Below are 23,122 nucleotides of genomic sequence, written 5' to 3'. Positions count from 1 at the left end.
ACTGCAATGACAACTTCATCTAGAACGCAAAGCATCTGGAAGTAAAGCATTCGAAATATTATTATTATTTGATGATAATGATCATGATTTTTAAATGCTTTTTGCAGTTTGGCCAGGTGTGTGCACTCCCCGAGTTACGAAATAGGTAATTTGGCAAATGAAAAAAATATTTATATGACCAGCATCCGAACAACACATTTTGTATTACTCATTTGTGACATTGGGTGTTGTTGTTTTGACAAGACAGGTGCCACTGTCATCAATCAAAGAAGAGTCAAGTCGATGAAAATTGACCGACCACGAACAACATCTGGTGATGCAGGTCACGCGCCATCGTCGGCAGAGGTGACCTGCTTGTTTGTTTGTTTTTTTAAATACTTTTTTTTGTGAAAGTGAAACTGGTAGGATGCATAGGGCTCAGCATACACGCACATCAAAATATGTAATAATAATAATAACACACACCCAGACGCACAAATCATTTCCCTTTACACCCCTGATTTCGAGCCACCTGCAACAAAACAAAATGCGTGTTGTAAATGAAAAAAAAATCTGGTTCAGCTCCAAAGTCACATTGTGGTATCCTTGTGTCACACCTTTGTTGATAAAACATTACAGGTACACTAGTGAGGGTCACTTAAGAATATAAAAGTAGGACTATCATGCATTTTATTGGAAACAAGGCAAACAATACACGGGTATTGTGAAGTTAACAACTGTACTAAAATCATGAAAAACATTATTTTCTTTTACAAACCATCCAAACCAAACTTTTTCAAAATCGTCAACCAACAAAGTTCACTAAGTGCTGATCACAAAACGCAGTTAGTAATACTTGCTAAATTTGTTAGGTAGAATTTGATCCGGTTACATTCATGTGTAAACGATAATGTGATGAAAATCTCTCCATCCCTCCTTTGCATCGTTGCAGCCCGCCGCTGCAGGACTTGGAGGTAGACCCTGTCTATGCTGGTTGAAACACAACACTTCAGTAGAAAATAATTGGACATAACTTTTTCCCCAATGACTGCAACCTTGCATACGTTTTCGCCAAACCGCCACCGCGAATGGAGCATTAGAACGGGCATCTTCTCATCCTTTACACCCCAATTTTGACATAGCTTCAACAAGTGCAAAGAACCTACTTTGAAGAGTCCCTTGCTATCATCTTTATCATTTCTGCTCTTTTACTGTAATGATTGCCTGAGTTAGGGCACTTGTGACAAAATACTTAAGGGAGAAGAAAATCTTTCTCGGAGCTACATCGGACCTTTCTATTCTACCAGGTTGCACATAGTTTTCACATGGCAAAGGCATGTACTAGTTTGGGATTTGACTATAAGAATCAGATACAAGGTAAATACTGTACATCTCAGTTCTTATCGCACACAAAAAAACTACCGTAGTAGATTTTTTTTTTGACACCTTTGCACAGACCTTTCTTGTTAGGTTACACTATTTATTTGCATTGATAATGACAAGTCACTGGACAGAAGTTTATAAATCCCATACGTGACTTTGGGTGATATACTGTAACTGTACCAAAAAAAAACCACAAAAAAAACGTGCAAAGAAATTGTTTTGCATCAAGACAGAAATTAAGTAAACCATAGCAAACGATCAAGTCACTTTTCCAGATTCAAAATCTGTACTGTACTGACAGATTATGTCAAAATTGTGAATGCTTCTTGGAGATTCTAAATAAGTATGATATAATGGACACATTTTGGAAGATGCTTCCAGTGCTGTCAACTATCCACTGGTGTGTGGGGACCCTTTGACTTGCTGTGCTACCTGTAAACACTCTGACAGTCCATGCGATTCACCGAGGGCGACTTCATGCCTTGAGTCCAACAATGCACGAGAAGAAGCCTCTCCTCCGGCGGTAGGAGCTGATTCTGCCTGGTGAGTTGCAGGACCCTTCTGGTCAGCCAACGGGCTGGTAAGGCCCAGGCTTGTCAGAGCATCCAGGGTCCCGTCTGGATCCACCATCATATCAATCACTGGCCAAGGAGAACAAACATCCAAAAAGTAACTACCGGTAATTGATATGACAAGGTTCTATTAATTTACATGTGACATCAGTTTCTTTTCATTTTTCAGGGCATCCACATTTTTTTTTTACATTTTAGGGTAACAAATGTTCTTGAAAAAAACAATGGCATTTGAGTAAGAATCTTTGTTTCAAACAATCTTTTTAGTGTCACAAATGTTCTTGCAAAAACAAAGGAATTCGCGCTTTTGTTTTTGTTTTTTTTCTTCCAAACAATATTAGCTTTCTTTCCACCAATATGAATGGATTTTCTCTCACTCTTTAAGTGTTGTGTTTTATTGTGTCATTTCTTTGCTCTTCACCCCTCACCATTCCCCAGGTTCACTGTTTTGCCCTCAGGCTCCCTGAAGATAACTGATGTACGCCTCATTGATAGTAAATTGTACACGTGTACTGCAGAGAACCCAGCCGGCAATGTGTCCTTAAGCTACAATTTACACATCCAAGGTAACTTTGTGGGGTTTTATGATAAAGTCGGAAACAATAACATGTTTGTTGAGAGCACTTTCATGTTGATAGAATTCATGATAACGGCACTTCTCTCTAAACTGTTGACATTATGGATAGATATGATAAAACACGTGTCAAGGTTGTTCTTTTGTCCTTAGCCAAGCCCAGGATTCAGCCCGCACCCCCGCTACTGAAAGCCCTGGTGGGACAAACAGTCACGCTCCCATGTGTGGTCCAGGGGGAGCCGAGCCCAGAGGTCAATTGGTTTCACAATGGTCTTCCTGTTGGGATCAAGGACACGTCACCCTTTAGGATCCAGCACGTCAGCATGGCTGACAAAGGAACTTACCAATGCGTGGCTCGCAACAGCGCTGGACAGGAGACTTTGGAGATCATGCTGGAAATTCTTGGTGAATTCCTGTTCCTTAATACCAGCCTTTTACAGCTCAAGTAAAAAAACAAACAAAAAAACACTCGACTTTTCTTTAAAGTTTGGATTCAGTGTCTACCACATACTACTAATCATAACATAGGGTCAACTAATCCTACTATGTCCATGTTTCTATATGTCCATGTTTCTATCTATCTATCTATCTATCTATCTATCTATCTATCTATCTATCTATCTATCTATCTATCTAACTGAGAGCTGTGAGTACTATACCGAACTAAATCGAACCATACTACTCTGTTGAAAATAAATATAATCATTTTTCCATCGTTCTCATAAAAAGATAAAGTTTATTAGATGCATACCAAGAAGTTGTCTTTCCACTCTCTTTAGGTCTTGAATGATAGTGGAAATCTCCTGGCAAAAAACAAAACAAAACAAAACAACATGCACGAAGTCGAGCGAAGTCTGTAGTTTGATCTTACATGCAAAATAGCACAATTATTGTCCTTGTTTGCGCATAAGCACACACTCATCCCTTCTTTCTTCATGAGTCCTCTCACTGCCATCAAGATGAGCGGTCTGGGCCATCTACATGCCAGAATTTAGAACCATGCCACTTGGTCTCTGAGGAGTTGAACTCTCCAACTCCAGAGCCCCCCCCACACACACACACACACACAAATATTCTATCAACACTTTCTATGACTGCCACTAATCCAATATTTTATGTTTACTGTTACAGAGAACGGATTTTCTACTGAATGACACTAATTCCATTCGGTGAAAAACGATTGGATTACTCCTCTAAACAGATTAGAAGCAACATCTCCCATTGCTGAAGCCATAATAAATTGCCTTTCATGCTCTGTCAATTTGTATTAATCTAGACCAAAGTGACACCAGACAACATAACGTTAAACTGTCTCACTGTCTCGTCTTGACAGTGCTGGTGCCATGAATGGACGTCGAGTATATACCAGCAGATACTATTTTTTCCTTCAAGCCACAAACAATCGAATTTGAACTAAATGAATAAACGTCGGATTTCATGACAAGGATTTTCACCTTGTTGGAGCTCTTCAACAGCAAGGAGTCATGCTCTGCCTGAAGTGTGCTCTCAATCTCTTCCCATTTCCGGTCTTTATCCTTGAAAAGGATCCTTGAGGTGGAGAAGAAGTAAAAATAGGTACAAGCGAAATACATGAAATTATTTTTAATACAGCCCTGCCCACCGGGATTTTGAATACCATAATTTCCTTAACATGATGCGCAATGTGGTAGCAATGAAGGAAAAGCTTGTGAGTTGTCATCCCGAGTGTGATAACGGATAAAATTTGCAGCTGGCTGGTGGTGCAAGCCTTTGTGATGTGTCAGTCATATTGGTCGAGCTGGCCTAGTTTCAGCAAATAAAAAGAAAATCAAAGGAAAAACCAAAAAGGCACATTTCAAGAGTGAATATATTTCCATCCTCCACTTCTCAGTCCTAATAACTACGATATATGAAACCTTCGTCAACAGAAGTAAGTGCTTATTGTGACACAGTATGACGCTCACCTGATTTTGTTGGCTGTTTTGTCGACAGATTGTCGTATTCTGTTTGAGAGCTGATTCACAGATGGTAGGAGTAAACTGTCTAGCGTCATTGCCTGGCGGGTGAAAACATTTTTTGAAAATACAAGGACATGAATAAACTGCTTCACAGATTCATTGAACTGCTGCTATACTCTACATCAATACTTTCGATAAATATCTAAGAAAGAATCTTTGTTAAACATTCTACTGGGGATTTTGGTTGATTTTCAATCCATGAGACATCTACGCTTTAAAACCATATACTAAGCATGGCAAATGACTCGACCCCTTGAGTTATTGCATGTACAGTATTTGTTGAGCACTTCCTCTAGTCATCAGTTTATCTTGATGTATGTGCCGGAAAGAGAGAGGCAAACTTAAATGCTCAAGGGCCACCTTGGATTTTATGATTTCAAGCGCCAGGTCAGTCCTAGATGAGAGTAAAAAAGTGAAATAGTTCATTTTAATCATACAATGGTCATTTACTCACTTATGAATGAATGCCATTTTAAATGTTTTGAAATGTAATATGTTTTACATCTATATTAACTCAATTAACCAAGTATTTCATGAGAAAAACCTGAACCGATTTTAAGAAATAATGCACAGAAAAAGCCCACATGAAACTCGATGCCCGCTCAGCGAAAACACATACAAAGTTGTTGTGTGCGCAGCCGGAAGTAACGCTTACACACACGCTTCTCGCAATCACAATTCTAACAGCAGCCACCTAGAATTTTTGACAAAAACAAACAAACAAACAAACAAAAAAACCCTAAACAAGTTACAGTACTCTGGATCACTTTTTTTGTGTAGAAAAACCCCAATTAAAAAAATACATGTAGACAAAATAAAAAACATCTGATAAGGATTTCTTCTTCAGTGGAGGGGCTGCTGTCCTTCTTCATAAGGAAGTGTAATTTCATGTACTTTTGTAGTGAACTGTATTTATTTTCAATCACACAATGAATTAAATTAGGAACTTGAAGTACCACTGGACCGCATTACCTGTACCAGCATCATTATGGTACACTTCCTCAGCAATGTTCTTATTATTGATGCCATTTTGCATGTACGGGTACATTTTGCGAGTGCTTGTTTTGTCAAGAGTAAACAAAATAGATTTCAGGACAGTTTCCGGGTTTTACTGGAGGTGATGCACACTACGATGGCGAGCTATGTTCTATGTTCCAAGTGGACTCACTTCATCGCGGTTCCATGTTTGTCGACGAATGGAGCGCGATCCCTGTGGATTGGAGGACCTCTGTCTCATTTCAACGGACTTCCCATTTGCTTCCAGAGCAGTGCTATGATCTGTGGAGGGACCCCCTTGGTCCAAGCGGTCATCACATTCCTCCAACTATAACAGAATACACATTCATTTCATTGCAATTATTAGTTTTATTTCGCATGACTACTACGTCCATATTTTGCTGATCAACTACAGTTAAATATTTGGACAATACCACGACTCCAGGGTCAGTGGCTGCAGGGCTGACTGAGTCAATCTCTCCAGCTACATCGTGAATCTCTCTTGCAAGCATCGCTAGGTCTTTGGCAAGGTCCTGGCTAATCCTGTTGAGCAAATATGGATACCAAATGTCACTTTTAGGATGTCAACCAACCATTTAATGTCATACTGAGAACACAGGGCATGGAAACTGCAAGGTTGAGATTGTACAACCGGATCCGTAATGAACCAGACACGTCTGCTACCTCACAAGAGCATCATTTGCTTTTTGTGACACTTATTCCAAAAGAACAAGTTGTGTGAATGGAGGATTGAAAGAAAAATACACACCAGAAGTTCCCCTGATCTTGAAGTAAGCACTCCCATTAAAAGAGAGTTTTTGTTGTTACCTTTAAATGTTATTCACATCCTTTGACATTTGTAATTACGAATTTTAAAAGGGAGATGCCTGTGGTTCATCTGTGACACAAATCATCTTTGCATAACGTTACACGTTTGTTAGTTACATTTCAAATGATGTCAAACTTGTTTTTGGCGCTTGCATTGTAAAATACTAATGTGGGCATATTTCCTGTGCAATTATGAGCAAAAGTTTGACCCTTTAAGATGATTGGGAAATGGACTGGCAGGCAATATGTGTTCATGTAAAACACTGCACACCACAAAATTAATTATTTTGGATTTATTAAACTACTGAAACCAGAAGTTTATTTACACTAGATAAAAAGACACACATGACATTAAATCAGACGAAAATTTTTCCTGTTTTAGTTAAATTAGGATGACCAAAGTCATTTCTATTTGCCAACTGACTTTTTTGAGCAAATGTTTCCGTCACTTTCCTCAAAGTTCAAGAAGAAGAAGTTTAAAAACAGTAATATCACCATGCCTTTTTATTTTTTAATATAAGGAAACCCAGATGATGATGTCATGTCTTTGGATGGTTCTGAAAGGTTTATTTGACAAGGCCTGAGTCATTTTGTCTGTGTACCATGGGGAAGTCAAAAGAAATCAGTCAAGATATCAGGAAGAGAATTGTGGACTTGCTTAAGTCTATTCATCCTTGGGTGCAATTTTCATATGTCTGAAGGTGCCAGGTTCATCGATTGAAACAATTATATGCAAGTACTAATACCACTCAGGAAGGAAATGTCATGCTTTGGTCTAAAATGTGCATATCAAACCAAGAACAACAAAAGACCTTGGAAAGATGCTGACTGAAGCTGTTAAGAGGGTATCATTAGCCACAGTGAAATAACTACTGTTCTGACATGGGCTGAAAGGCCACTCTGACAGGGTGAAGCCATTACACACCCCTGCCCCCTGCTAAAAAAACAAAACAAAAACAAAACAACCTACAGATTATACTTGACAAATACACAACAGGGACAAAGAATTTGTGGAGACATGCCCTGTGATCTAATAAGACTAAAATTGAACAGTTTGATCATATTTAGCATTGTTAAATTTGGAGGGGTAAGGGGGAAGCTTACAAAGGTGAGAACACAATCTCAAACTGTGAAATCTGCAAGTAGAAGCATAATTCTGTCTAGGTTGTTTATCTGTTTTGTTGCAAGAGGAGCGACAACTTATATTAGCAGTTAAAGGGATTGATTTGGTTACATGTATGGAAATACATGCATGTCTCCAATGCAATAGTAATCCTCAACTAATAAAGTTACATCAAACAGCGTGTTGCTATATCTTTTATCAGTATTATTCTCAGTAAGCCTCTTATAATTCCTGAAAATTTTAATCTGGTCAGTTAAAACTAAACAGGAACCTACAGGTATGTATTTCCATTTCTTAATGGTAATCCAAAAGGCTGCCCCACACCTTAAAATATGACATAGCAGTTTCCATCATCTTGTGTTTTCAAACTCCACTGACATACCTGGCTATCTCTTCACTGTGTGCTGTCCAGTCTCTCATATATTCATCCTGATCTCGAGATGCTGGCTTCAGGCCTGCAGAATTAGGAGCAGTTGGCCCTGAGCCTCCAAGCTGTGCCACTCGTGTGGCCGGAACTGGCCGTGCCTGGCCCTGTTTGGACATATGGCGGTTGGATCCGTACTCATCTTCTGAGGTGGAGGCATACTCTACAGGCACACGGCGCCAACGAGTGCTGGCTATGGAAAGAAAAACATTTAGACAATGATTAAGAGTTTAAGAGTTGTTGATTTGAACAATCTCAATCAAAAGGGGCAAAGGCAGACGAATCTGTGAAAGACAGACATCAACTAAGTAGTATGTACTCACAAATACCTGCTGGTGTGGCCTGTCCATATGAGGAGATGGGTTTACTTTTGTCAGGAAGCTTGGAGGCACTGTTCGCCCTGGCTCTGGGTCCGCATGCAGAGGTCACATTGGACCCTCTTAGTCCGTGTCTAATAGCATAATCACCGGCAGTACTTCTAGCTCCCAATCCTCTACTCCTGGTCACGGTAGCTTCAGAGTCACTCTGGGCAGAAGGAGAACCAACCCTTGGTCTCCTTGGCTGTGCCAGAGCCTCTATCCTAGACATTCCTCTTTTTGTCAGACCTGTCCTGGATGTGGAGCTAGTAGTTGAGGCCTCAGAGGCCACAGACATCCTGTCCAAATCTACTGGTTCAGTGTCGGTTGAGTCACCAAGTCGGGCTCGCCTCAGGATGGATGCCCTTGTAGGCCTTGGCTTTGGTGCACTTGTGGTTTTACTGGCTGGAAGAGAAGCAGGTGCTTGGTTGATCTTAGCCCTACTGGACTTAGTGCTGGCCCCCACTGTAGTGCTTTCTGTTTGAGTTCTGGCCCGTGAACCTCTGGTTTCCTGTGTGGTCGGCCGGGTATCACAGAGAAGTGAATTTGAGTTGATATCATCATCTGTGAGGTCCAGAGAAGTCCAGGGGTGCTGAAGACCATGTGTTCTGGTCTTAACCCTCTTGTCCTGTGTCTCTCGACCAGCAGCTGCGCCTTTGTTGTTTGAGGACACAACGGTTTTCTGCTTTTGTTGTCCAACGAGAATTCGCCGTTTTTGAACCATTTTCCTTGCTCCATCAGCCTGGCTCACTGTACTAGTTGTGTCCACATCTGACTCTGGTGACATGGAACCTTCAATGGACTGACTTGGCGGATCACCTTGGTCTGATACAGTGGTCTCTAAGAAAGCTGCCACTGCCTCAGAGTCTTTCTGTAGTATGTCACTGTCGATGGCAGCCTCCCTACTAGGGGGTCTGCTTCCTGTGAGTCCATCAATGCGAGGAATCAGCTCAATGGGTACATTGGAGCTTGGCTTCTCCACAGTAAAACTCTCCTGTCTCAAAAAAGGTTTTCCAATGGTCTCTTTGATCCTCTCTTCCTTTTTCCTCTTCTGCACTTCCTCTATTCTCCTCTCTCCACTCGTCTTTGGCCGAGGGGGGAGCTTAGTCATCGCACCTGTTTGACTTGTTCTCCCATAACTGCTGCCCTGTGACTTGGCTGATGAAGAACGACTAGGGCTGCCCTGAGCAGGCAAAATTCCTTCTCCTGCTGTCTTCCCCCGCTGGCTCTCCTTCTCTTGCAGTTCCGTGTCCTGTTTCTCTCCCATATCCGTGTGCATGCCACAACTTGGAGTCCTCCTTCCTCCTTCTTCATCAGGTACTTTTTGACCAGATGAAGCAAAGTAATGGCTGGATTTACTTACATCTGCTGAAAAATAACATACAGTATTTGCAATATTAGTTCTCAAATGTGTGTCACTGGTGTGCGTGCAGTGCTTTAAAAAGAGGTTTATTTGTGGACTGTCTTTACACTTTCTAAACCAAATGCATTTATGTTATTTCTACTCAAAGGGAGACATTGTCCTTGGTAGTACTTAAGTACCTTTGTCGGTAACTAAACTTTGACTCTCGCCACCAGATCCCTCAGGGTCTGTCCTTATGTGGCTGGCAGCGAGGATAGCCCACTGTGAGACCCAGCGAGGACCACCAACCACCAGTTCCTCAGGCAGTATCTGTAAAAGACAGAATGGAAAATCTACTCAACAGGATTCTAAGGCAAACCTCAATCTGAAACTACAATGGAAGTAGTGTGCAGCCATCACTTAAAGCTACTCTGGAACAATATAATTGTATTCAAATGAATCCATCCATCCGTTATCTATTCCACCTATCCTCACAAGGGTCGGCGTGCTGGAGCCTATCCCAGCTGTCTTCGGGCAGTAGGCGGGTTACACCTTGAACTGTTTGCCAGGGCACACATAAACAAACAACAACATGTGCTCACAATCACAGCTAGGGTCAATTTAGAGTGTTCCATTAACCCACCTTGCATGTTTTTGGAATGTGGGAGAAAACTGGAGTATCCAGAGAAAACCCATGCAGGCACGGGGAGAACATGCAAACTCCACACAGGAAGGCCAGGGCTGGAATCAAGCCCATGACCTCTGCGGAGTGAGGCGGATGTGCTAACCAGTCACTACCTTGCTGCCTATTCAAATTAATAATCATCTATCCATCCATTATTTACCACTTATCCGCAATCGGTTCGTGGAGGCAACAGCTTTTTCCAAGGACTCCAAAAAGGATGGGTACTCTGAATTTCTGTTTGATGTATCGCACAAACAACAATCAAGACCAGGTCCCCCACCCAAAAGTGGTACTCTCTCATCCACCAGTGTGAACCCTAATATACAGACACTGAGATGGGGGGCAATGAGCATGTCCACACATGCTCTGTGCCTGTCCCCGGTTAGAAACTCCAGAGTTGAAGAGAGTCCAACCCCTCTCGAGAAAACTTGTAACAGAGCACAGGCTGTGTGGAAGCAAGTCCGATTATGTGAAGTCAGAACTTCTCTGCCTCGCACATCAGCTAGGGCTCCTTCCCTGCAAGAGAGGTGACATTCCATGTCCCTTGAGCTAGCTTCTGCAGCCGAAGCTCCCCACCTTTTTTGCCACCCACTTCACTTTGCACCCAACCCCTTTGGCCCCTCCCATAGGTGGTGAGCCCATTGGAAGGGGGACCCACATTGCCTCTTTGGGCTGATCCTGGCCATGCCCCATTGGTGTGGGCTTGGCCTGGTTCCAGAGGAGGGCCCCGGTGACCCGCGTCGGGCAAGAGAAAACGCTGTCCAATGGTTTCGTTCATTATCAGAGTCACTGAGCCATGCTTTGTCTGGTCCATCACCTGAGATCTGTTTGCCATGTATGACTTTATTAGAGGCATAAAGCCCCAGAGACAACTTAGCTCCTCAGATCATTGGAAGACATTGGGACATAAAATGAGACTAAGACAAATAATTTCAAAACTTTCTCCACTATAATGTGACCACTTACCCGTACAAATTAATCTAGAAGGCAAGTAAAAAGAAACAACTGAGGTGATGTGGTTGCACAAGTGTGCACACCCTCTTATAATTGGGGATGTGGCTGCATTTAGAATTAACCAGTCACAGTCACACCCATGTTAAATATAAGTCAGCACACACCTGCCACCGTTTGAAGTGCCTCCGACTTACCTCAAATCCATTTCAGATGTTCTAGTTGGCTTTTCCTGACATTTTTGTTCTTTCTAGCTGAAGCCTTAAGGTTATATGCTCACACTGACTGGTATTTGGAACTGTTCAGTGATGCTCTCCACTCTGTCTAAGATCCCATTTCTAGCTGGAGACAGTAAGCCCATAAAGCATGATACTGCCACCACAATGATTCGCTGTTGATATGATCTTCTTTTGGTGATAAAGCACTCGTGTTGTATTGAGAACTCTGGTTTTGCACCTCTGTTTCCCTGAAGCCAGGTTTTCCTCCATCTCTAGCAGCAGACCTCTGGGAGGGGAGGGTCTCTTTTAGGCCTGCACTCCCCACTCTGGAAACATGCAGAGCCTCTAGTTCATCTACACCAAACACCTGAATTATATAGAGGAGGAAAAACCATTTGCACCGAACATGTTAAACTTAATGACATCACATGCTGTTTATTCTTTCCCACCTTGTCAATCATTTTTCGAGCCTCTTCTTCTTCATGGTCACCATTTTCCAGGTCGATGGTATATGTTCCTCTGTCGCTGCCATCATCTGCGCGTTGATAGCACTCATCACGACTACTTTGTTGGTGTGGTGCAGCGCTATGTTGCCTTTCTACAAAGCTAGCTGGCACTTTTGTACTTGAAGACCTACGACGGCGAGCTGGACTTTCCTCCTCCGCAAAGAGCCCCTCAGGCACATTAGCGCGCCCTTCCCTGATCTTCATTCCTGCTCCGCCCCAAAGCCCCAAAGGGCGCTCCTCCAGAGCAGCAACCCTGCGTTGTTCTCCAAGTGCGTTCTCAGAGTCGCTCTGTGTGCCATCCTCATGTTTGCTGTCTGGCATAGAAGAATGGCGAATAAGCTTAAATTGAGGGCAGCATAATTTTACTCAAGTGTTGGCGTATATCGATACAGTACCTTTCAGACTCCTCAGCTGAACAGGTACATCACTCTTCACACTTTCCCCACCATCTTCTGCAGCTGTTTCTTTAACAGTCAAAGGCAGCTCATTCTGGGCTAGCCAATCAGCAACTTTGACCTCTGCGGCCACCATGGCTGTCTGAAGTGGACTCAGTTCCTCTCCCACTCCCCTTTTTGGACGTGGCCTTGTGTCTAAGCCCAACTTTGCCACTCGATCTTTGACCGTCACTTTCCCTGATGCTCCGGGGTCAAATTCAATGGTGTAGGATGCATGACCATGGACAGGCTCGGCAACAGATGAAATAGCGGCCTCTTGATCTCGAAATGTGGCCTCACCAATTGCTTTACCTTCTTGGGGGCCATCTTTGGTTGGGATTTCAAAGTAGCTTGGCTCCTGAGTCGAGGGTAGTTGCAGGGCAGACTTTGGCATTTCCGCGCTCTTCTTTGTGTCTGTCAGACAAAACATGATGGCATGGTGGTTCATACTTCACACTCTAAACTCTGGTCAATTTAGATTTTGAGATTGATAAAAATATTGTATTTTTGAAGCTCCATACACAATTAACAGAACTAGGACACTGGATTTAAGCTTGTTATGATGTCATGTGCATTAGTACATAAAATAGCATGTTGGCCAGTATGAACCTGTTTGAGGTTTTTCACGAGTTCTCTCAGAATTATTTTCTTCAGGCCTTCCGGAGTGATTATCAGCGTCCCCATCACCCCACCAGGCAGGCTGTCCATAAAGGGGTGTTCCCCTGTGCAAAACTGTTACATCTACAACAATAAAAGTATAGGTTTCATTATGAATTGTATGTGTGAAGCAGCAACATGACCAGAACGAAACAGTAGGATATGTACAAGCAGACAACTGGAAAGTCAAAGTGCTGCAATCACTCAGAAAGCATTGCAGACTGCGTCCTTTGCGCCGTGGCCTGGTAACTAACCGGTCATCTTTTCTTCCACCCTGTTGGGCTCTTTAGCAGAGGCCGCCTCACACACTGGTGCGGCTGCCTCAGAACGTTTGACTTCTGATTTTGATGACTCCCCCTCGAGAGGCCTTCTCTGGCTGAGCTGAAGCTGGCTGCTAAACTTCTCATGCTGAAAGGAGGGAAAAAGCAGTGGCATGAGAGGAGAGGAGTAAAAAAAAAAAAAAAAAGAAAAGCAAATATCCAGCAGTGTTTGGAGATAATACTGTGATGTATTTTTGGGTTAAAAGAATGCAGTGAACAACCCACTTACACCTGAAGATTTCACTGAGATACAGTACAAGAATTGCAACATTTCTCCATATGGAGAGGCAGTCTCACCTTTAGAGCCTCTTCCGGTATGTGCAGCTCTCCGCGAACAACCGTGAACAAGTTTGTATGTGGGAAAAGTTAAGGTGAAAGACAGCCAGAACAGTATTTCATGGTGAGAAGCATGTGGTGGTATTCTGATCTGACATGCAACAGAGTGCAGGAGAGTGAAGCATTTCATGTTTCAGAGTTGTTCAAATACTGTGGCCTTCTGCTGTGCTGCTGCTTAATAGAGGAGTGAAGGAACGGCTCAAAGGATATCGTAACCGAACCTCAGTTTGTCATCGATCTTCAGTGTGACATACATTTGCTCCTGTACTCTGACATCATTGACAAAAGTCTGCAAAAACACAACAATGTGATTGAGCCGGCATTACACCCACAATTTTGACACAAGCTATTAGAGATCCAATTTGCCTCACAAATTTGGATCTTTACCAGGATAAAAAAAATCCTGTTTGAAGTAAAAATAACATTTTACAGTTTACATTTTAGTATTATTGTGGTTATAGTTTTCCATGACAGTTTATACACTGAGATGTATTTTACAGTTTACATTTTAGTATTATTGTGGTTATACGGTAGTTTTCCATGACAGTTTATACACTAAGATGTGTTTCAAATGTTTCTGTCTCAGTGCCTCATGTAAAATATAAATGACACAATCATTTATATTTTAAACTTATTAGAGACATATTTTAACTAAAAATGGCTTTAATAATCATGAAATCATTTGATAAAATATAAATGACACAATCATTTATATTTTAAACTTTGGCTTTAATAATCATGAAATCATTTGATCATTTTTACAGTATGTACAGTGCATTATTTTATAATAAAAGGTACCATTGAACGAGGTCAAATGACTGGAAAAATGAAATGCATCTCAAATCAAAAAGATCACAGCCTGACATAAAACCGTTAACCAACCAGGAACTCACCCCATTCAAGCTGCCCAGGTCTTTAACTTTGTGTTCATCTGTATCCGCCTCGTAGTTGATGACAGCATGTTGTTTGTCCACACTACGGGACTAAATCACATAAAATCCAGGCAATCACTTTAAGCAAAGACAATCTCCCTATCCGATTATAATACAGGGAGTATAGCTCAGTATCGTGAATCTGTACCTGCAGCATGAGTTCACAGTCATCTCTCCCCACGAAGATCATCTCTCTGGGGAGACGATGACGTGTCCCACTGCCACTCACAAGAAACCAGGACGTCAGACTCATAGCTCCCTTTCAAGATCACCTTTGACCTTTATTGCATCCTGCTGAAAAAGACAGATTTTGGAATTTAAATCAACGTCACAACCTTGGGAACATCTATGCAATTTAATGATGTCCAAATAAAAGAGCTGTTTCAAATAGAATACATGTTCGGTGTTGTTTGAGAGATGTTTTCAGGTTACCAAACCAGTAACGAGCCACATCGCTCACCGAGCGGTTATCATATTGCCTCCCATTTCAGAGGTTCTTGGCTGAAATCTTCATTCGGTCTTGGTCAATTATATCCTCTACAATGCCCATAGGTGTAAATGTGAGTGTGAATGGGTTGTTTGTTTGTGTGCCCCTCTGATCAGATGGCAACCGGCTCCAGGAATACCAAGCCTTTTGCCCCAAATCAGACGGGATATGCCAGTCAGCCATTCTTCCATTTTCTGCATCACTTATGCTTACAAAGCCTATTACAGTTAACAGACATTAACAAAATAACTGAAACTGGAAGTGAAGTCACATTTTTGTGAATGAAATTAAATTAAAATGACAATGCTTAAAAAAAAAAAACTACCTGAAACGACGTCTTTCATTCATAAAACTAACATAAACTAACTATAATTATAGTGAAAGTGTCCTTCCTTTTCACATTTTTCAATTAATACCAAACATGAAGTGTTGGGGTTCTTTTTAAATGTGTTTATTTCAGTCTTGCTGTATGTTGTGTTTGTAGAGGCTCAAACAGACATTCTTTTTAAATGTGTTTATTTCAGTCTTGCTGTATGTCTGTAAAGAAAAAAAGAGGCTCAAACAGACATTAGAGAATTGTAGTTTACCTTACTTTATGATTATTACTGAGAGAACCGTTTTTTAAAAATCTTGCACTCGACAATTCAAATAAAACTAATACCGACAAAACTAAAATGAAGCATTCCCCCCCCCAAAAAAAACGAATAAAAATTTTTACAAAACTGATCTAAAAACAAATTAAAATGAACTGAATTTAAAAAAATAAGACAAAACAAAACAAAAAAAATAATTATCATGAAATGTCCCAAAATATAATACAGTAACCATGATCCTCACTGGGCTTGATGGTGTGCTGCAGCCGATCCCAGCTGACTATGGGTGAGTGGGGCACAACCTGAACTGGTCACCAGCCAAGGGCACATGGATGCATATATTGTAAATATAAAATATGAAAGACGAATCACTCTGTCTCAAAGACACTGACAACAGGGGGTGAGGACAGAGTGACTCCGAAAAATAATACATTTGAACAGCTGATTAAGACTCGCTATTACGCTGAGTTAGAGCAAGTCCACCAAGCAAACATTTGCACACATGGTCCAGAGAGAGGCAGGATGGCTTTCTTTAAGACCCTCAGCTGTGCTCCCCTTGAAGCTCTTCTATCAACAGCATACACTATAGAAGCATAAAATGAACAACCGCCAGTAATTTGACTCAAACTATCAGCTGGGCTGCCTGCACGCTGCAATAACATCACCAACAAACAGGCCTCATTGCTGACTCATGGCTGAATTCATCGGCTATGTCCAAGTTTGTCCGTGCAGTATCTGGCCCTGATTTTACACCATCATTTTTTTATTCCCTCCTTCCAATTGAGGAGGTGCGGGACTGGCGCCCTGGCTACAGTGGCCTAGTTGCCCTCTTTAGAAGCTTGACTGCACATCCATGCTGAGATGTACTGAAACTCTCCTCTGATGATGACAGCACATCAACTGGGCTTGCTGGCGGATGCAGCTGATGGCTAGTCAGCCAATGACAACCCCTGAAAATTAGCCCACTTAGGCCATCATTCACAACATTCCGCCGAAGAAAATTCGATGTTAATAATCACGTAAGACTATAGACTTCACTGTTTATACATGGCTTCGTATTTAACACGAGCGTTGATTGCAGTGTTAAATCCGGAAGCTACGCGGAGGTGCAGTATTGATCCTCGTACATACAACCGCCCTGCTTTACACTTGCCGCGACGTTTCGATGGTGGTACAAACATCGTGTTTTGTAAAACAGCAATAATTCCTTCGCAATTATTGTCTGCTGTTAACCCAACATTGTCCAGGTTTGGTCGACACACAAAGCTAGCTTTCTCACAAGGCGCATACACATGCAGCGATGCTCATCTAACCGCATCTCTCCGGAAGAACGAAACAAGTGTCTCGCATCAGGACCAGGACACTTTGCTGGCAAACACTCCGGACGGAACAAACGTGTCACTCACCAGCTGCTGCCAGAGTGATCACCATCCGATACGCACTGGATTTATGGATTGAGCTGAAGCTGTTCGTGCTTCTTTCTCAGTCCTGGCCGCCAAGCCCAGGAAGCGTTACCGTGCCTTCGCCTCACAGTGGCGCTGTGTGCTCAATTTGGAGAACACGATACATGATTACTTAATGACAAGCGCACTGCCACCCATAATATGAACCAACGTAAGTAAAAGAGCATTTTCAATTCGTATTATTTATGTTTTCTTTTACAGTAATGCCAAATTAAAACAAGAAATGTAATATAATGCACTATCAATGGTGAATTGAATTGAATTGAATTGTGTTTTGATTGGGTAGTTTCAAATTCCTGTAAATAAATTACACAGATCGTTATGAAATAATTCTCCCTCTCTCTCTCTCTCTTTCTCTCTCTCTCTCTCTCTCTCTCTCTCTCTCTCTCTCATTCTCTCTTTCTCTCTTTCTCTGTCTCTCTCTCTTTCTCTCTCTTTACATATGTATATTTTTAGACACTGGATGGCGCCAAAGGATCAAACTTCTTTTGTGGATGCTTATTGACGCTCAATTACCAAATCAATTAGCGCTCAACGTGAATTCTAATTGAATGGAAATGGTTCATATATATGCATAGGAGACAAAAAATATTTTGTTACCACTTAAAATACCATTCAACTTAGCAGGTCAATGTGAGCAATTTCTTGACCGTATCCATTTCATTTATGGGATTTACAGAATTGAAGAGCATTTTGGCTTCAAAATTCTTGAAAAACACACCTTCACTTTTCTGATGTTATGATACATATTCATCAGAAATAAGTAATAAACTATCGAAGGCTTGATGAGCTCAATGTTGCAATTTTTATTACATGATTTATTTGGTGTTTACGATTCACGTCAATGTAATCACAGTAAAAGGCTTGTTGAATGTTAATTTTCTCTCCAGAGTAGAAGGTGTTTTTTTAGCTAGCTATAATTGCTGACCAAGAGGACCAACTTACTTATATCAATAAGTACTGTAATGTTTTTTTTTTTTTTTTTTTTTAAGAATTGTCTTAGTCTGGGCAAATGCATAACAGGATTGCATGAGATGGAGTAAGAAATTCAATCAAGACGAATTATTCCATAAAAATTCACAAAGACAAACAACCATCCATGCTCACAATCACACCTCGGAACAATTTAGAGTGCTCTATGAACCTGCCATGCATGTTTTTTGGAATGTGGGAGGAAACCGGAGCACCTGGTCAAAACCCATTCAGGCATGGGGAGAACATGCAAACTCCACACAGGAAGGCCAGGGCCTGGAATCGAATCCTGCACCTCTGCACTGTGAGACGGACGTGCTAACCACTCAACCACCTCGGCGCCCGAAATTGGACAGTGATTTTCAGTTGGATCGGCAAATTTGCTTCTTTCGTTTTATGCAGCTGGCAAGATAAAGTCTTTCCTTTCTCAACACCACTTGCAAACAAGATTCCATGCCTTTGCTACATCTCCGCTTGATTATCATAATGCACTTTATTTTGCAGTCAGCCAGTTCTCCCTCAAGCATCTCCAGGTGGTCGAAAATGTTGCTGCTTGCCTCCTAACTGGAACTTGTAAGAGTGAACACAAAACCCCACTTCTGACCTCCGTTCACTGGAACCCAGTGCATTTTAGAGTTCATGTTAAGTACGTCTATTTGCTGTCAAATTTTTAAATGGCCTTGCCCCAGCTTACCCCTCAGAGCCCTTCCACACCTACTCACCTGCTTGGTGCTTCAGGTCTGCCGACCAGATGCTACTGGACATGCCCAGAACTGAGCGCAAGTCGGTCCTCCCTCTGGAATGATCCTCTGTTAAATGTGAAGCAGGTCCCCTCTTTGTCCATTTTTAAAACTCGTTTGAAGACACATTTTGGCTTTGCACTCAATATGAGACTGATATTGTTTACTTGTTTTCTGGTGCCTACTGTATATTTGTTACTATCATTAATTTGTGTTTGTGCACAGTCTGCAGTCCACCTTTTTTTGTGCACCACAGACCGCTTTTGCGAAAGGGCATATTTTGACAGACAGGTGAAGCTGCAATTGGAACAGATTGTTGCACTGTGGGGGTCAACTGAATAAAAGCAAAACAACTAATACTATATAAAACATTTTGAACTTGGCCCTCGACGGAAATCGTTGTGACCACAGCCAAACTGATTGACTGAATGTAATGTAACTAGTGCTCAAAAACGCAACGACAGGCTTGAACTGAAACACAATATTCAATTCCCAGGGCTCATAAACACCGGCACACCGCATATGTGCAGCCCCTATCTATAAATGTACATGGCACTGTTGCATGATGTTATATTGCATTTTTAGAATATAGTGGGAGTTTCTAAAACTAACATAAATTATTGATATTTATGGCAACAATGTTAGTTAGCACAACAAAGCAAGGAATCTATTTCTGAGTTGTTTTTACTCGTACATCTAAATTGGGGGACAATACAAGGAACAGTTAGTTCTGTCAACTTGTATTTGTTTTTAGTGAAATGCGAGGCAGCACGGTGTCAACGGTTCCCAAGTCCGTCTCACATTTCAGAGGTGCAGGGTTTGATTCCGGCTCCGGGCTTCCTGTGTGGCGTTTGCATGTTCTCCCCGTGCTTGTATGGGTTTTCACCGAGTTTCCTCCCACATTCCAAAAATATGCATGGTACATTAATGGGACACTCTAAATTGTCCCTAGGTGTGAGTGTGAATGTTTATTTGTCTATGTGTGCCCTGTGATTGGCTGGCAACCAGTTCAGGGTGTCCCTAGCCTACTGCCCCAAGACAGCTGGGATAGGCTCCAGCACCCCAAATGGATTAGAAAATGGATGGATTGGCGGATGGATAGTGAAATGCGGAAATGGCAATTTTAACAAAAGCAAAACTTAAAATATTTTGTTGAATTGCCCAACTTTTTTCATCAAAGTTTGTTGCCTTGAAAATTTGGGTTCACTCATCTTTTATTTTCTTATTTACTAACAGCGTACCAAACACATAGCCCTGGTCTGCGCTATGCTTTGATCTTACATGATCAGAACAGATTTATGTGAACAATATGTAACATGTCATGCCCATAAATAAGAATTATTTTATTACTTTTTTCACAATGCTCCAAAAACCACTAGTTTTACACTGTGGGTTTGCTTAATAACTTCATACTGTACGCATGCTTACATACTGTAAATAGGTTACCTCATGACTATGAATCACACATATTGCATGTTGCACATTATGTCTCTACCCCAATCAGCTACTCTCTCTCTCTCTCGCTCTCTCGCTCTCTCTCTCTCTCTCTCTCTGTCTCGGTCCAGCCCCCTTCTTTTCCAGTCCTTTGGTGTGTCATCAGGGTGGCCCCCGGCATTTCTATAGGTAGTCGATAATAATGAGTGTCCATTGGTGTTTATAGTAGCTGCCCCCTCCCACCGGCCGCCTTGGCCCTGCCCACGCTTCAGAGATCTCACTTTGGTTTATCTCCTGACGTTCAAGTTCGCAGGAACGTCACGTCCGCACTTGAACTTGCAGCTCAGGGTTTGGGGAGGGCATGAGGGGGAGGAGGAGGAGGTGGGGGTGGGGGTCTTCTCTCACTGCATGCGCCCTCCATCGTCATCATCATCATCATCATCACCACCATCATCATCATCGTCTTGTAGCGCTAAAAGTCATGAGGATCTCCTCCACGCAGCCTGCAGCGCGTTACTCCCCCTCGCCCGCGCGCGTGTGATCCATGCACCTCACTTTTGCCCGTGTTTTGAGCACCTCACTCCCGCGGCTCGTGATTCTCACGGACGTCAGATGCATCCATGAGATTTTCACTTGGAGTTTACCTGGATTTCCCAATGTGAGCTCCGCTGAGAAGCCGCCACTCCAGCCATCATGTCTCGCCGCAAACAAGGCAAACCCCAGCACTTGAGCAAACGGGACTTTTCGCGTAAGTAAATATGTGGTTTACTTTCTGTTCACGTGTCGACTTATTTTAGGGGATGGGGACTTGATAAATTTTAATTGAAAAAACTGTTTCGTGTGGGGCAACTCACACTACAGGGACCGCAGGGGAGCGCTTTAAAAATAGTGGGCTTTACTGCAAACGCTTCAAACAACGCGGCAGAGAAGTTCAACTGAAGTTGGTTAACGTGTTGTGTCACGGACACTTCGAGATTTCTTTTGCCATCAAAGAGCAGGCATCGGCTTTGTTACCGCAGACCTTTGTTTAAGAGGTTCTGCATCAAGTGAATAAAGTTACCAGCTTGCAATGTTTCCAAATATATAACCACCACCATTCGTCTTTGCGCTGCCAAAGAGTTTTATTTGCCAAGGTTCGAGGCTGTTTGGTCAGGAAGTGGTGTTTACACGCACACTTGTACACGGCGCAAAGACCTCGTGTGCGCTGTAATTACCTCGGAAGGCACATAGTTAAGTGTGCCACCATCACACATGATCACACAAGAGCTATTAAATGAAATTGTGGTGTATTCAACGTCAATCGTGCTGGAAGGGCGCCACTGATGACGATTCATCTTTAATTTCAAAGGGAGGAAACACGTTGGACTCTTTTACGATCACGTGTTTTCAAAGAGGTTGACATTGCACTGCCGTGTTTAACTTGCATCTGGATCCATCCAGAAAATCATATTTCTATTATTTCGCTGGAGGAACAGTGTTGAAAATGCATTTTATGCAAGTGCAATGGTTCCCGGCACCAAATGAATTTTCAGTAAACTATACAGTACATTTGCTTCATCTTCTGATGTATGAATTTATTTCCTAAATCTGTTCGATATCAATGTTGCCCCGCTTCTTCCGTGTCGACTGAAACCAATTACGCACTCGTGGAACGTATGCCTTAATTCTGTGGGTGTGATACAACCGGATTTACCAGTGGGGGGCGTACTATGATTATGCTCCTATGGGGGCACCTATGAACTTGAACTTGGCCCATTTTATTCCTGTTTTCCTGAACAACGCCCAATTATTTTATTAATTTTAGATTTTCTAATGAAAAGCATATTCTTGTTTTTTTGTGTAGAGATGTAAAACTTACAGCACAGTGCAAATGTAACGCCGAATGGAAAACAAGTGCAGGGGACTTGCACTTAAGACCTGTTTTCTTTCACACGAACCACGTCTTAACACCAGCACAAATGCATTGAACAAAATAATTTCTCAGTCATCTCATCAGATACATTCAAATCGTATATGTAATCATCGAAGTTACATTTTAATTCAATAGTTGTCAAACATTTATGATATTGACATGACACAATGAGTGAGCACTGAGCACATGATGTATTTCTAGTACTTAATTGCACGCTTCCTGGTTTTATCCCTGACCTGGCCATGAGTTAATGTTGTTTTAGTAGATTTATATTGCCATATTTTAGTTTTCTTTCCGCAGTTTTACAAGTGGATTTTTAGTGAGGACTTTTTTTTCAAAGCAAGATAACCTTGCAATTTTTTTTTTCATATTAATAATCGCATCCTTGATGCACTTGTTTGTATGAATCTATTTCTTAAATAAGTCGTTTTGTAATTGTTAAACAGTCCCCTCTGGACTGCCACCTTAGTAAACAAACACAAACCACTTTAAATTCTGTGACAGTCAGTTGTCTGAAAAAGATAAAATGACATTTTTGAAAGTTATTCACATCACTTTTGCTTGGTGTCAAAAATGAGATTATTTGGTTTTGAAGGAAAATCATTCTCCTTAACCCTGCCTCACATACTCCTGTGATGTCAATGGCGTAAGCTGGGGCAGATAAGCTCCGGCAAATTCTTTCATCTTTAATGTAGTCGAACATACAGGTATAGCAGGGCCTATCTTGCATAGTCCCCCATCACCTTCTCGTCTGACCTGACATGGAATTAAAGGTTGAACCGCCGGCAAGAATTCATCACATCTTATCTCAACATCCCAGTTGGAACGTCCAATGTCATTTACCATTGGCTAGATGAATTCTCTCTCTCTCTCTCTCTCTCTCTCTCTCTCTCTCTCCGTTCCTCTCT

At 41.8% G+C, this 23,122-nt stretch overlaps 2 protein-coding genes across 4 annotated transcripts in view; one reads left to right on the top strand and one right to left on the bottom strand.

Annotated features, from left to right (window-relative positions):
• Positions 1 to 652: 652 nt before the first annotated feature.
• Positions 653 to 17,231, bottom strand: cep170ab (centrosomal protein 170Ab). Of its 3 annotated transcripts, none has more exons than XM_019889525.1 (19): positions 17,100 to 17,231; positions 14,762 to 14,907; positions 14,575 to 14,664; positions 13,892 to 13,970; positions 13,643 to 13,701; positions 13,280 to 13,433; positions 12,978 to 13,109; positions 12,330 to 12,782; positions 11,878 to 12,248; positions 11,667 to 11,795; positions 9,775 to 9,904; positions 8,200 to 9,600; positions 7,835 to 8,069; positions 5,936 to 6,044; positions 5,674 to 5,829; positions 4,452 to 4,543; positions 3,963 to 4,056; positions 3,260 to 3,311; positions 653 to 2,003 (listed from the first exon to the last, which is right to left on the bottom strand). In XM_019889525.1, exons 2-19 carry the CDS (start codon positions 14,864 to 14,866, stop codon positions 1,753 to 1,755), a joined length of 4,092 nt encoding a protein of 1,363 aa, XP_019745084.1. In that variant the 5' UTR covers positions 14,867 to 14,907; positions 17,100 to 17,231; the 3' UTR covers positions 653 to 1,752. The 3 variants fall into 3 exon arrangements, with proteins under 3 accessions (XP_019745084.1, XP_019745086.1, XP_019745085.1); XM_019889527.1 differs by having other exon boundaries at positions 8,206 to 9,600; XM_019889526.1 differs by having other exon boundaries at positions 14,762 to 14,904.
• A 3,324-nt stretch (positions 17,232 to 20,555) lies between these two features.
• LOC109527491 (B-cell lymphoma/leukemia 11A-like) overlaps positions 20,556 to 23,122 on the top strand; it is a 39,344-nt gene continuing 36,777 nt past the window's right edge. The window contains exon 1 of the mRNA XM_019889476.1: positions 20,556 to 21,050. Coding sequence (XP_019745035.1) covers positions 20,996 to 21,050 — 55 coding nt within the window. The 5' untranslated portion in view covers positions 20,556 to 20,995. The remainder of the gene's footprint in view (positions 21,051 to 23,122) is intronic.

This window comes from Hippocampus comes, unplaced genomic scaffold, assembly GCF_001891065.2.
Source record: "Hippocampus comes isolate QL1 unplaced genomic scaffold, H_comes_QL1_v1.1 scaffold86, whole genome shotgun sequence".
Classification (NCBI taxonomy): domain Eukaryota; kingdom Metazoa; phylum Chordata; class Actinopteri; order Syngnathiformes; family Syngnathidae; genus Hippocampus; species Hippocampus comes.
Note: the sequence above shows the minus strand (reverse complement) of the source record. Positions and strands in the feature narration are given on the sequence as shown.